Source organism: Eriocheir sinensis, chromosome 30 (genome assembly GCF_024679095.1).
Source record: "Eriocheir sinensis breed Jianghai 21 chromosome 30, ASM2467909v1, whole genome shotgun sequence".
In the NCBI taxonomy this organism is placed as follows: domain Eukaryota; kingdom Metazoa; phylum Arthropoda; class Malacostraca; order Decapoda; family Varunidae; genus Eriocheir; species Eriocheir sinensis.
This window is the reverse complement of record NC_066538.1, coordinates 931,024-946,422: the sequence shown is the minus strand read 5'-3', so window position 1 is coordinate 946,422 and position 15,399 is coordinate 931,024. Positions and strand designations below refer to the sequence as shown.

At 40.7% G+C, this 15,399-nt stretch overlaps 1 protein-coding gene and 1 long non-coding RNA gene across 2 annotated transcripts in view; one reads left to right on the top strand and one right to left on the bottom strand.

Annotated features, from left to right (window-relative positions):
* LOC127005733 (disks large homolog 5-like) overlaps positions 1–15,399 on the top strand; it is a 139,375-nt gene that overhangs the window by 99,246 nt on the left and 24,730 nt on the right. Inside the window, exons 8-12 of the mRNA XM_050874845.1 lie at positions 3,904–3,930; positions 8,340–8,351; positions 14,280–14,444; positions 15,003–15,038; positions 15,106–15,231. Coding sequence (XP_050730802.1) covers positions 3,904–3,930; positions 8,340–8,351; positions 14,280–14,444; positions 15,003–15,038; positions 15,106–15,231 — 366 coding nt within the window. The remainder of the gene's footprint in view (positions 1–3,903; positions 3,931–8,339; positions 8,352–14,279; positions 14,445–15,002; positions 15,039–15,105; positions 15,232–15,399) is intronic.
* Positions 1,648–3,895, bottom strand: LOC127005383 (uncharacterized). The gene is made up of 2 exons (XR_007758463.1): positions 2,801–3,895; positions 1,648–2,661 (listed from the first exon to the last, which is right to left on the bottom strand). It is a non-coding gene; the product is annotated as an uncharacterized LOC127005383 (long non-coding RNA).

Here is a 15,399-nt window from a genome sequence, read left to right as displayed (position 1 = left end):
TCCAAGACTTGCAGTCCGTAAGGCCCTGCAAAGGATATCAGTAGGTGTGCCTTGTATTCTGTGTCAGTCTCCTTGTCCGTAGCAGAGAATTCATGCACAACAGACTGCAACACCCCCCCCGCCGAGCCCGCCAGCCTGCTCCCACCCACTCTTGTTACTCGTCTTGGTGCGTCACGTCACTTGGTGTCGTAGCCTAACATTGTACTCCCGGCAGCCCCCCAACCCCCCCCCCAAAGGTTCTATCCTCGGTGTGCCCTCCACCCAGATGTAAACAAGACACTTAATATATGTGATTATTAACGGCTCTCTGTGTCTCTTATGGTGTCTTCTCCTGGCCTTCAGTGGTGGTGGTGGTGGTGGTGGTGATGGTGACAGTAGTAGTAGTGGTGGTGGTAGTGGTGGTGGTGGTGTAGAAGGAAGCAGAATAGTATGAACCTTAGACCAGTGGCAGAGGAGGCTCTTCCGATATTTAATCTTCATGCAATACGTATTCGAGTGCCACAAAACTTTGATCATAGTTCCCATTACTTACCACAGTCTTGAGCAGCTTGTGTACCCAACCAGTTTCTGAAGACTTGTCAGAACAGAACAGTTTGCCAGAGGGCCTCGTCAACAGGGTCATCCATATCCTAGACTGTATTACGCTGTCCAAGGTGTGCTGAACTAACCCCAGTATCAGTTTTTAGATCCATGAGTTAACTTTGATTTGTCCAGACCAGTCAAAGTCCTTATCAGTCAGTCAGTCAAGGTTGTACAGCTGCCAATGGGTTGTGAATACCAGTCTCATCAAGGTTTTCATTTCAACCGAGAGAGCCCGGGTTCGATTCCCGGGCAGGGTGGAAAAATTTGGGCGGCTTTTCCGATACCCTACGCCCCTTTCCACCCAGCAGTGAATGGGTACCAGGCATTGATTGGGGGTTGTGTCCCGTCTCCTGGGATCTGTTCTCTTCTCCTATAATTCCTTCCCTTCTGTCCCTCTCCGGCATATGACCACAGATGTTGCGCCGACTAAACGAAACTTTCCAACTTTTCCTTATCAGTCAGTCAGTCAGTCAAGGTTGTACAGCTGCCAATGGGTTGTGAATACCAGTCTCATCAAGGTATTCATTTCAGCACCCTGCCTTTCAAATACTTTAATAATGATGATCAAAGCAGCTCATACGTAACACCTTATGCTTGAGCCTCCCGTCACTGGCCAGACTGAGAGTGTAGGTTAAGGGGGTCATCACGCTGGCTTCCGTCCCCCCTGTGTTATCTGTCCCCAGTCACTCAGTTAACACACACAAGAGGCTGCCAGTAACCCAAGCCTTTCCGTCCCCAAGGTGGTGACGGCCGCGCCCCATTGTCACTGTCAGTATGCTTTCACATCTGTGCATGGCTGTACTAACCAGTTTCTTCAGGGTTTGTTAACATGAATCAATTACTATGTGAATTTTCAGACTTGTGGTGTCGGACATGCTAAATAGCCCCCCCCTCTCATACATGTAGACTACTGTAGTGACCCATAACCCCCTCCATGTTTCAGTATATATGGGATTTTGTTGTTCCCTGCTTAACTAGGAAGGCATCAGATCCCCCTTTGCTCAGTGTTCAATTCTCTCTGTCTGCACAAGCGTTATTAGTGTTGAGTGGTCATGATTCTCTCTATTTCTCTTATGAATTAAACGGTGATCTCGTGAAGGCCTTGATAACTAGGAAGGCATCAGATCCCCCTCTTGCTCAGTGTTCAATTCTCTATGTCTGCACAAGCGTTATTAGTGTTGAGTGGTCATGATTCTATTTTTTTTCTCTTATAAATTAAACGGTGATCTCGTGAAGGCCTTGATAACTAGGAAGGCATCAGATCCCCTTCTTCCTCAGTGTTCAATTCTCTCTGTCTGCACAAGTTTTATTAGTGTTGAGTGGTCATGAGTCTTTTTTTCTCTTATGAATTAAACGGTGATCTCATGAAGGCCTTGATAACCAAGTGTGTAGCTTGTGCCGAGTGTCATATCCTGCTGCATACATAACATCATTTATTGCTGTGATTTCTAGTCTTCTTATCCGTCAAACAAAACCATGAAACAACAAATCTTTCCCGTCAAACAAAACTGTAAACTAACGAAAGCCTAGTTATCAGTTCTGAGGCTTGTGCAGTGTGTCGTATGCTGCTACATACATACCATCATTCATCAGTTTCAATACTTCTTTTCTTACTGACAATCGAAACCATGATTTGACGAAGGCCATTCAGTTTCATTACTAATCTTCTTTTCTATCAAACTTAACCATGAACGGACGAAGACCAAGTTATCAATTCTGAGCCTTGTACAGGTTAACCTCTTCACTATGGTCGGGCCAAAACAGTGCCCCGCGCCGTATCCGGGATCGCCGCGCTCGCCAAATTTAAAATGTCGCTATTGAATATAACAAGTTTTCAGCCATAAACTCAACATAATCATCATGTATTATATATGAAAACATGCAGAATTAAATGGTGCACATAAAGAAACATAAATTAATTGATGATTTTGAGATGTAAGCATAAATATAGAGATAAAATAACTTGTATATTGGCTAAAGCGAGGCAGGACGCAGTATGGGCGTCCTTGGATAAGGTACGGGGCACGCAAGGATGCAGTATACGCGTCCTCGTGTTGAAGGGGTTAATATATCTCGTACCTTCTATACTTCATATCTACACAAGTGAAGTGGTTTTAAAATGGCCACAACCCTTCTTCTCAAACTAAACATGACCCAATAAAGGCCTCAAGTAAGCAAATCTGAGCCTTCTGCAGAGTATAATATATCTAATACACACCTTCTATACTTCATATCTACACAAGTGAAGTGGTTTTAAAATGGCCACAACCCTTCTTCTCTAACTAAACATGACCCAACAAAGGCCTCAAGTAAGCAAATCTGAGCGTCATGCAGAGTATAATATATCTAATACACACCTTCTTTGCTTCATATCTACACAAGTGAAGTGCTTGTAAAATGGCCACAACCCTTCTTCTCAAACTAAACATGACCCAATAAAGGCCTCAAGTAAGGAAATCTGAGCCTTCTTCAGAGTTTAATATTCCTAGTGTTGTCTATTCTACACAAGTACACAAGCAAATCTACAGAAGCAAAGTTACTGTAAAATGGCCACAACCTTTCTTCTCTAACTAAACATGACCCAACGAAGGCCTCAATTTCTGTGTCTTGTGCAGAACGTCAAACTCCTATCTATTCTTCATATCTGCACAGGCAAAGTAGTATTAAGATGGCCACAACCCTCCTCTAAACATGACCCAACGAAGGCCTCAATTTCTGTGTCTTGTGCAGAATGTCAAACTCCTACTGCCATCTGTTCTTCATATCTGCACAGGCAAAATAGTATTGAAATGGCCACAACCCTCCTCTAAACATGACCCAACGAAGGCCTCAATTTCTGTGTCTTGTGCAGAATGTCAAACTCCTACTGCCATCTATTCTTTATATTTGCATAAGTGAAGTAGATTCTTAAATGGTCGAAGAAAAAAACAACCTTCTTCTCTAACTAAACATGACCCAACGAAGGCCTCAATTTCTGTGTCTTGTGCAGAATGTCAAACTCCTATCTATTCTTCATATCTGCACAGGCAAAATAGTATTAAAATGGCCACAACCCTTCTCTAAACATGACCCAACAAAGGCCTCAATTTCTGTGTCTTGTGCAGAATGTCAAACTCCTATCTATTCTTCATATCTGCACAGGCAAAATAGTATTGAAATGGCCACAACCCTTCTCTAAACATGACCCAACAAAGGCCTCAATTTCTCTGTGTCTTGTGCAGAATGTCAAACTCCCGCTGCTGTTATCATAGCTGAACATATCCCCCACAACGCTTAACCAGCCCAGTCCTAACCTATCCCCTCTCTCTCCCCTGCCCTCAGAAGGTTAGATTCCCGCTCAAAAGACAGGTGGGTCTCCTTACCCCCTTACTTAATGAGAGTTGCATGTGCTATGGAAATTAAAACTGTTTCCCGCCAACCTGTTTCCGCCGCCCATGGTAACACTGCCTGCCCTTGCCTGCCTGTGTGTTCCCATGGGCTGCAGTGCTTCTATTAATACTACGCTCATTGTACTAACTGTTGTGTGCTGGATGGTTAATATTAGTATGGAAGTTAGTGAGGAAATGTAGTTTAGAGTTTAGTAATAAGATTCTATACTCGTTTTTCTATCTCTCTCTATGCCTGTCTGTCGCTATGTACTTTTCTTTGCCAGTCTATCATTCTATCTTCTATTTCTCTCTGTCATTCTCTCCATCAATCTGTATCTCTGTATTCATTCTGTCTATCCCTGTATCTAAATCTCTCTCAATCTAACTGTAAATCACTGTATCTATCCATCTATCTCCGTATCATGTTATAGCTTAGACTCGTAACACTACTACTAATGCATGTAACCGTAGCATGCCGTCACGTAACTAGAATAGAACGTCAAGTGTCAAGTGTCGAGAGCATTCTTTACCGTTGCATTTTGAGAGAGAGAAGCAAAGAGAAGATGAGGATACGAGAGATGTGTCTGTGTGTGCTGTGTGTGATTTTGTGACCTAGCTAGCCACAGAGAGAGAGAGAAATAATAGCACTAGTAATAGCCGTTTTTTCTTAGGGATTAGACAGAAACTCGGCCCCTAGAAGATAAGCTCGCAGGGTGTGTTCGGTTATACGTAGTGACCTTCTTCGAATTGGTACTTTTGTTGGGGGCACATAACTTAACCTAGCCTTAGAAAAAAATGGCTGTATAATGGCGTTTTCTGTCCTAATATTCGCTCTTCTAATCTGTACTTCTATAAGGAAAAAACTAACCTAACGAAACCTTTAAAAAATTGTCTAGAAATCAACTTTTACACAAACATACATCGATCAAAGTCTTTTTTCCAGTCAGTACTTCTATCAGGAAAAAATTAACCTAACCTGACCTTAAAATGACTTCATAAATTCAACTTCCACATTTACATATATCAGAGTATTGTGTCAGTACTTCTCCATCTCTGTCGGGCATTAAAATCTCCATCTCCAGACACAGAAACTGAGTAGAATGTTGCATTTTATATATTGACGTAGAAAGTCCTATTCGAAAAGGTGTTTATAAATGCCGAACACAGAAAGTCCTATTCGAAAAGGTGTTTATAAATGCCGAACACAGAAAGTCCTATTCTTATAAATGCCGAACACAGAAAGTCCTATTCTTATAAATGCCGAACACAGAAAGTCCTATTCTTATAAATGCCGAACACAGAAAGTCCTATTCTTATAAATGCCGAACACAGAAAGTCCTATTCTTATAAATGCCGAACACAGAAAGTCCTATTCTTATAAATGCCGAACACAGAAAGTCCTATTCTTATAAATGCCGAACACAGAAAGTCCTATTCGAAAAGGTGTTTATAAATGCTGAACACAGAAAGTCCTATTCTTATAAATGCCGAACACAGAAAGTCCTATTCTTATAAATGCTGAACACAGAAAGTCCTATTTGAAAAGGTGTTTATAAATGCCGAACACAGAAAGTCCTATTCGAAAAGGTGTTTATAAATGCCGAACACAGAAAGTCCTATTCGAAAAGGTGTTTATAAATGCCAAACACAGAAAGTCCTATTCGAAAAGCTGTTTACGAATGCCGAACACACCCTAGTAAGCCTGGCAGTGCGTTGGTGCCTCCGATAAGCATTCAGATCCCCCAAAGAGAGGGTGCAATGTCAAGGGTGAGAGGTGACCACGAGGCTGCCGGTAACGTGAGCTTATGCTGCTAGGAAGGCCGATAGCATAGTCACCGCCAGCCATGTGTTGTCCCCTAGACCTCACCTTCTTCTCGTCCTCGGTCTTGGGTAGCGGGGTTGCTAATTGATCTTTCGTCATTAACTAAATTTTGTGGTTTGGCTTCCATGTGAGAATATATGATAATTTTTTATCTGTCAAACACCAGAGATGACAAAACTAACTTCAGGCAATCAGTTCATATATGGAATTGACTTTTACGTGAAAATATGCAGGAATTTTTATATTATTTTTATCAATCAAAGACTATAGACAACAAAACTAACCTCAGTTGAGCCACAAAAACATCATGAAGGAAGGGGATGATGTCTTGCAATCCACATCTATTATACATCAAACACTAGAGGTGACAGACTTAACTTCAGACAATCAAAAAACTAACCTCAGTTGAGCCACAAAAACATCATGAAGGAAGGGGATGATGTTTAGCAATCCACATCTATTATACATCAAACACTAGAGGTGACAAACTTAACTTCAGGCAATCCCACACCAACGCAAGGAAGGAAGGGGATGATGTCTTGCAATCCACATCTATTATACATCAAACACTAGAGGTGACAGACTTAACTTCAGGCAATCCCGCACCAACACAAGGAAGGAAGGGGATGATGTCTAGCAATCCACATCTATTATACATCAAACACTAGAGGTGACAGACTTAACTTCAGGCAATCCCGCACCAACACAAGGAAGGAAGGGGATGATGTCTAGCAACTCACATCTATTATACATCAAACACTAGAGGTGACAGACTTAACTTCAGGCAATCCCGCACCAACACAAGGAAAGAAGAAGATGAGGAGGAGGCGTTAGTGAGACCGTAGGGCTAACACACACTGGCTGGCGTCCGCTGCTTAGTTCTTAGCTGCCTGTCTTGTCATGCTGTTACTATTCACCACAGAGTCATTTATACACAATGATGTCAGCACCCATATAGACAGTTGGCGGGCGAGTTCCTCCCCGCGAGTATCGAGGTTTACTTCCTTTCTATCTCGACTAGTGAAGAGTTTTTGTGTTCAGGGTTTGGTTAACGACACAGTGCTTAAATAAAACTGCCTGACCTCCTGCATCATGTAACACCTTTTGGAATGCAGCGAGTCATCCTGTGCATAATATAATGATTTTTCTGCTACTTGAGAGGATAAAAGAAGCCACTGTCATGTGTCACTTTAAATCTATACCTCATTTTTGGGGGGATGTTTAATTCGTCATTTCATCCATCCATATTTTGGCTTTCACGGAGATGTGTAGGGCGTATTTTTTTATAGCGTTGCCCTGAGCCTGTGTCCCTAAGCCTCAGATTTATACTTCATTTTTCTGGGCTTTAAATTTGTTCTTCCTTTCATTCATCTATATTTTGGCTTTCACGGAGCAGTGTAGGGCGTATTTTTTTATAGCGTTGCCCTGAGCCTGTGTCCCTAAGCCTCAGATTTATACTTCATTTTCTGGGATTTAAATTTGTTCTTCATTTAATTCATCTATGTTTTGCCTTACCCAGAGCAGCGTAGGGCGTATTTTTTTATAGTGTTGCCCTAAACCTGCATCACTTTTCTGGGATGCAAATTTATCCTTCATTTCAACCTCTTATGTTTTGCCCTACTCGGAACAGTGTAGGGCGTATTTTTTTATAGTGTCGCCCCAAGCCCGCATCCCTTACCGCAAACCTGAACAGGACAATCACTGAGTCTCTCATAAAAGAAAACCAACTAACTAACATATTTAAAACTTACTAACTAACTAATTAACCTTTTTTTTGTTTGTTTGTTCGTCAAGAGATTATTATTATTATTATTATTATTGTTTGTTTGTTTGTTTGTTTCTTCGGCTGTTCCGTTCACACACATAAACGTTCCCTTTTTTTGAGATGGTCCTGAATGTGTCTCTCTTTTATTCATTCATTTATTTATGGTATTTATTTTTTTAACTTATGTCTCTTTCTCTTTATGAAGCGTTCCCTTTTTTGAGATGGTCCTGAATGCCTCTGCCTTTTTTATTCATTCACTTATTTATGGTATTGATTATTTTGTTTACGTCTCTTTCTCTGTCTGCTGTTTCGTTCCTCTCAGTTATTTACAGCATTAATTTTTGCTTACGTTTCTGTTTCTCTGTCTGACGATTATCCCTCTTGGCTATTTACGGCATCATTTTCATTTACATTTCTTCTTCCTTGTTTGCTGTTGTCCCTCTCGGCTACTTACGGCATTTATTTTTCACTTACGTCTCTTTCTCTGCCTGTCGTTTTGTCCCTCGGCTATTTACGGCATTTATTTTTCACTTACGTCTCTTTCTCTGCCTGTCGTTTTGTCCCTCTCGGCTAATTTATGTATTCATTTTTCCTTCGTTTCTATTTCTCTGTTTGCCGTTTTGTCCCTCTCGGCTCATTCCCCGAAGCTAGCATTCAACATGTGTGAGTGCAGGTAACGTTTGGCCTTATAACAAGTGAATAAATGACTCTTAATCTGTCTTGGGGGCTTTGTGCAAGTCTATCCATTCACTGTTGTTGATTAACTTATAATAGAGATGTCTTTCTTTGGTGCCTCACATAGGAGACGGTGATAGTAAGTTGTGTTACTGTTGAAGGGTCGACTTAGCTCAGTGTACGTGTTACATATATATCTCTACCATATCTAAGTGTCTGCTCCTCCTCCCCTCGTGTTGAACTTACTCTAACTCTCTGGTGCTGTGTTTGCCCATAGAACCACTAGAGAATTATGCTCCTCCTAATCTAGAAATACTCCTTTTTAATCATATTCCCCGTACAGAACTTTAGCCAAGGTATAGAGATGGGGTGTTGTCAAAGGAAGGACTGATTTTTAACTTTATTTTGACAATGCCTCACTTCTATACCAACTAGAGACTGCTCCTCCTAATCTAGAAATACTCCTTTTTAATCATATTCCCCGTACAGAACTTTAGCCAAGGTATAGAGATGGGGTGTTGTCAAAGGAAAGACTGATTTTTAACTTTATTTTGACAATCGCTCACTTCTATACCCACTCGAGAATTTTACTCCTCCTATAGAAACACACTTTTAATAATCACACTCCATCAAAAACTCTAGCCAAGGTATAGAGATGAAGTATTGTCAAAGGAAAGACTGATCATAAACGCTCCTTATTTTGGCAATCGCTCACTTCTATACCCACTAGAGAATTTTACTCCTCCTATAGAAACACACTTTTAATAATCACACTCCATCAAAAACTCTAGCCAAGGTATAGAGATGAAGTATTGTCAAAGGAAAGACTGATCATAAACGCTCCTTATTTTGACAATCGCTCACTTCTATACCCACTAGAGAATTTTACTCCTCCTATAGAAACACACTTTTAATAATCACACTCCATCAAAAACTCTAGCCAAGGTATAGAGATGAAGTATTGTCAAAGGAAAGACTGATCATAAACGCTCCTTATTTTGACAATCGTTCACTTCTATACCCACTAGAGAATTTTACTCCTCCTATAGAAACACACTTTTAATAATCACACTCCATCAAAAACTCTAGCCATGGTATAGAGATGAAGTATTGTCAAAGGAAAGACTGATCATAAACGCTCCTTATTTTGACAATCGCTCACTTCTATACCCACTGAAGATTACAATGTGTGTGCCTCAAGCATGGTAGTGGATGAGGGCCATACAACCTCAGCACTCTGTCACCTTAACACAGTGTAGGAAGCATTCTCTCTCCTCCTCTTTCACCCCCTTCATCGGCACCTCCGCCTGCATGTGTCGTCCCTAACCCCATAAGGCACCTCGCACAGACTGGGTCACGCGCACACCCCCTCGCCCCTGTGTTTAATGGTCCATTGAACTCCCAATTATCCTCACTCACACTGCCGCAAACTCTGCACCACACTTAACACACATATACACTGCCTCTGTTCACCAAGTCTCGTCCACCATTCCAGTTAGTATGAGGAGAAAAAGGTGAGGTCTCTCTTGTTTGAGCTTATGTTGGGTGAGAAATGTTGGAGGTCCCTTGCGCTCTTTAGTTCGTCAAGGAAAAAAAAGTTGTGCCCAGCTTTACCGGATTGTCGTACTTGGCGTCTTGTTTTGGCCGATTTCTGACCAAAAACTATCGCACCCACAAAGATAATGACAGGCGTTTATAATTATTGTTAAAATCAGTAATTATTCATGCTCTTTTTTGCAATACTTATGAGCCAGAAACCAGAAAATACAATGTTATGCGTACGATGGTCTGGTAATGCTGTTGTGTCCCTTCCTCTCATGAGTGTAGGAGATAGGTTAGCCATACCAGTCCCCCTAGTCATGGGTAACCAGGTACTCTTTCTTCAGGCTGGGTAGGCATAACAGCTTGCCCCTGGAAATACTGAAGAAATAAAACCCATGACAGCAACATTGTAGGAACTTTGTGTCCCTTCCTCTCATGAGTGTAAGAGATAGGTTAGCCATACCAGTCCCCCTAGTCATGGGTAACCAGGTACTCCTTCTTCAGGCTGGGTAGGCATAACAGCTTGCCCCTGGAAATACTGAAGGAATAAAACCCATGACGGCAACATTGTAGGAACTTTGTGTCCCTTCCTCTCATGAGTGTAGGAGATAGGTTAGCCATACCAGTCCCCCTAGTCATGGGTAACCAGGTACTCCTTCTTCAGGCTGGGTAGGCATAACAGCTTACCCCTGGAAATACTGAAGGAATAAAACCCATGACAGCAACATTGTAGGAACTTTCTCTTCCAACTGAGGAACAGGAAAATTTTGTCATACTGAAAATATATTGCAAGAGTCTATTATTTTAAATTTTGCTGATCTGAACATGCCAGACGTCTGAATTCTCAAAGGCAGGAAATTACAATCCCATAATAATGATGCATGACTCTTGCCTGCCCCGTGCTGCCCCTCGACGCTCCTCTTAACCAAGGGGGGTTTCGTGGTGCAGTGGTTAGCACACTTGGCTCACAACTGAGAGAGCCCGGGTTCAATTCCCAGGCAGAGTGGAAAAATTTGAGCGGCTTTTCCGATACCCTACGCCCCTGTCCACCCAGCAGTGAATGGGTACCAGGTATTAATCAGGGGTTGTGTCCCGTCTCCTGGGATCTGTTCCCTTCTCCTATAATTCCTTCCCCTTCTGTCTCTCCGGCATATGACCACAGATGTTGCGCCGACTAAACGAAACTTTCCAACTTTTTCCTCTTGACCAAAGTCGCTAATGTTGGAGTTAACTGAATATCTCAACAACCTTGCCTCTCGGTGATGGTTGAAAATTGTGAGCAACTTGCGTCGGGACTTGAACCCAGGACCTCGGGATCACCATGTCCGAGTGCTGACCTGATACTTCAAATAAATACTCTAAATAGATGAAACTCTAAAACTGGCCTCTTGCAGATTCCTTACGTTCTTATGTTCTTGTATTCGGATCAATGGAGTTTTATTGAAGGTTTCCAGTGAAGTGTGTTCTGTTGTCTGTATTTCAGGGATAACTCAAATGTGTTTCTCAGCTCAATTTTCTTAAGTTTTTCCTGATGCGATTAGTGACTGGAAAGGTGTGAGCAGGTTGGTGAGCATAACATACATACATACATGCATACATACAAATTTCATACAAGTTAAGATTTTTTCCCCACCAAGAACATAGTATTAACCCAGTAGCTGCGGGGATCATGTTTCTTAAAGGCCCCTCTAAGCAAAAAAAATGAGAAAAAATCATCATTCACGCAAACCATTTCATAATATATATCAACGCATTTGTGATCAGTTTATGCATCATCTATTTTGGGGGGTTTCTATCATGGCACAAATTTGGCCCGTCGCTGGTACACGGTAAAGCCACAAATTTGTCTGTCGCTGGTACACGGTAAAGCCACAAATTTGGCCGTCGCTGCTACACGGTAAAGCCACAAATTTGGCCCGTCGCTGCTACCAGGTTAATTGGGATAGATAGATTGGCTCATGAAAATAACTGCAGTTCTTTTTTTGTCAAGTAAGGAGATTTTCATGATTTTTCTCCTTCCATTCATTCTTAAAAAATTAAAAAAAGCAAAGAAATACTGTCGGCCCAACTTTTGATTAGGCATATATAGTATTTTCACGTCATTCGGGAACTAAGACTCGACGAATGACATAGACAATAAGTTACGAACATTCAACCATAAAAAATTACAGCCGCCCTTTACGACACACTCCCACCAGCATGAACTTACGTATACACATCTCCATCAATGTATAGTTCAGTAATAACTCCTCTACCTCACATTGTAACCTCATAACAAACAGCAACTATTAACTTCAGTAGAGTCCCCATCACATATACTCCAGAATGCCAACTTTATTAACCTCTAAGTCCGTTTACTCTCTCTCGCCTCTGAATGTTTGATTATGTTATGAGACGTTTTTATCTAAGTCGAGTCAAGCTTCCGCGACCCTCCGAGCTTGATATCTTTGCTTACGAACACTCCTCCAGTCGTGTCTCCTCTGTCTGGTGTTATCTCAGCCCTCGCTCAGTACATATTACTTGCATTTTGCCCGTCTCTCTCTCTCTCTCGCTCTTTTTGAATCAAGTAGTTACGTAGTAGTTGACTTTTTACGGAAATGTGTTGTTGGTGATTTCGTAGACTCTGGTTTTTATATTTATTGGTCAGGGTTTTTCTTTATTCTTCATAGACATAGAGAGATACTGACTTATTTTGAGGTTTAAGGCTTTGGGAAGTTTTATGATGTTCAGTCTTTATTGGGAAGTTTTATATTGGTCAGGGTTTTTCTTCATTCTTCATAGACATAGAGAGATACTGATTCATTTTGAGGTTTAAGGCTTTGGGAAGTTTTATGATGTTCACTCTTTATTGGGAAGTTTTATATTGATCAGGGTTTTTCTTCATTCTTTATAGACATAGATAGACACTGATTAATTTTGAGGTTTAAGGCTTTGGGAAGTTTTATGATGTTTTTATGTTTATTAGGTTTTTGTATTTACTGGTCAGGTGTTTTCATTCTTTATAGACATAGATAGACACTGATTCATTTTGAGGTTTAAGGCTTTGGGAAGTTTCATAATGGTCAGTGTTTAGCATTTGCGAAGTTATATATTGGTTAGGCTTTAGCGTTTGGCAAGGTTCATTTTTCTGTGAACTAGACACACTAATTTCAATGGTCAGGGTTTAGTCCAGCAAGTTTCATTCTGTAAATACCAGACTTTTAGGATCACAGGGTTAGGCTATAGAAAGCAGAGCAGTTTGGATAGCTTAGGGAACAGAGCCAAATTTACTTAAGTCTCTGAAGTTTGGATAGCTTAGGGAACAGAGCCAAATTTACTTAAGTCTCTGCAGTTTGGATAGCTTAGGGAACAGAGCCAAATTTACTTAAGTCTCTGCAGTTTGGATAGCTTAGGGAACAGAGCCAAATTTACTTAAGTCTCTGAAAAATAGGTAGAAGATATGTCAAAAGATCTTATACTAGTTTGGGTTTTTTTGTTTAGATTAAGTTTGGTTGAGGTCGTAAGTAAAAGTTATAATAAAAGACTAGGTAAATTTAGGAAGGCTGTCAGTATTTCCTTAACCCCTTTGACTGAGGTGCATAGGTAGAAGATATGTCAAAAGATATCATACTAGTTTGTTTGTTTTTGTTTTTTGTTTTGTTAGGAGAGTTGCCAGTATTATTTCAGCCCTATTAGCTTGGAAGGCTGTCAATATTTCCTTAACCCCTTTGACTGAGGTGCATAGGTAGAAGATATGTTAAAAAATCTTACACTAGTTTGGTTTTCTTTCTTTAGATTAAGTTTTGTTTTGTTAGGAGAGCTGCCAGTATTATTTCAGCCCTATTAGCTTGGAAGGCTGTCAATATTTCCTTAACCCCTTTGACTGAGGTGCATTGGTAGAAGATATGTTAAAAAATCTTACACTAGTTTGGATTTCTTTCTTTAGATTAAGTTTTGTTTTGTTAGGAGAGCTGCCAGTATTATTTCAGCCCTATTAGCTTGGAAGGTTGTCAATATTTCCTTAACCCCTATGACTGAGGTGCATGGGTAGAAGACATATCAAAAGATCTTACACTAGTTTGGTTTTCCTTGTTTAGATTAAGTTTGTTACACCGGGTTAGGTTAGGAGAGCTGTCAGTATTATTTCAGACCTATTAGCTTGGAAGGTTGTCAATATTTCCTTAACCCCTATGACTGAGGTGCATGGGTAGGAAGATGTCAAGATCTTTTGGTTTAGTTTGGTTTTCCTGTTTTAGATTAAGTTTGGTTAGGTTTGGTTAGTTTAGAGAGCTGTATTATTTATATTAGATCAGACCTATGAAGTCATTTTTTCAACCCTTATACCCCTATGACTGAGGTGCAGATATGTCAAAAGATCAATCTATCACTAGTTTGGTTTTCCTTGTTTAGATTAAGTTTGTTACACCGGGTTAGGTTAGGAGAGCTGCCAGTATTATTTCAGCCTTTTTAGCTTGGTTTAGGCGCGTCCGTAACTCTCCTGGCCAGGTACTAATGTTGGCGTGTGTGGGTCGGTATCCCCATACAGGAGGCCATCACACAAGAGGGGTCAGGGGAGGCTATCAACCAGCTCTACATGACCACCATGCGCAAGTACGAAGCCATTAAGGATGAATACGACTCCATCAGAAAGAGATACTCGGATTTAGTTGCATCACATTCCAATAATATATCAAAACTGGAGCTCACTCAGGTATGTAAGAAGGTTGGTTTTATTAGTATTATTTGTATTGGTAGTAGTAGTAGTAGTAGTAGTGGTGGAAGACTCATAGCTTGTTCGACCCGATAAGGAAAAATAAGAAAGTTTAATGAGTAGATGAAGATGAAGAAGAAGTAATGGAAGTAGTAATAGTGGTAGTAGATGTTCCTTGTTGTATGTAAATCTAGCACTAAATAGATACTTTTAGGTTGTAATTGAGCATTTTTCTGTTATATCTGTTCCCTTAGGTCCTCAATTTTCTGTTTTTTAGTTTGTTGATGGAGAAAAGAACATTGAACTAGGTCATCCTGTTTATATTACCTTTTTCTTGTATAATAGCAGTAGTAGTAGTAGTAGTAGTAGTAGTAGTATTCAACAACTATTATCATCATTATTAATTTACTATGATTCTTCCCATGGGTGTGCAGGAAGAAGTCTCACGCTTAAAGAAACAGTACGAGGAGGTGATGCGGGAGTAGTATTAGTATTCAACAGTCATTATTATTATTATTATTGTCATTATTTACCATCATTCTTCCCGTGGCCGTGCAGGAAGAAGTCTCACGCTTAAAGAAACAGTACGAGGAGGTGATGCGGAGCATCTTCATTTGTGGGCGTGGGAGAAGGTCTCACAACAAAGAAACAGTACGAGGAGGTGATGCGGGAGTGCAACGAGGCGGTGAGGGAGAAGAACTGCCTCAAACAACAGTGCACCAAGGCCATCACCGAGTGGGACTCCGCCCTCAGAGAGAAGAACAAGCTACAAGAAGACTTATTGAAGGTAAACTCTCATAGATACTAACAACATTGAAACCTTGAGACACAAGTTACGTATTGAGACCCAAAGAGTACCATAATATAAGCATTCCCATTGACTTATTAAAGGTAGGAGTCACACATACTGATAACACTGAACTCTTGAGACAGTAGTTATGCTGTATTGAATTCC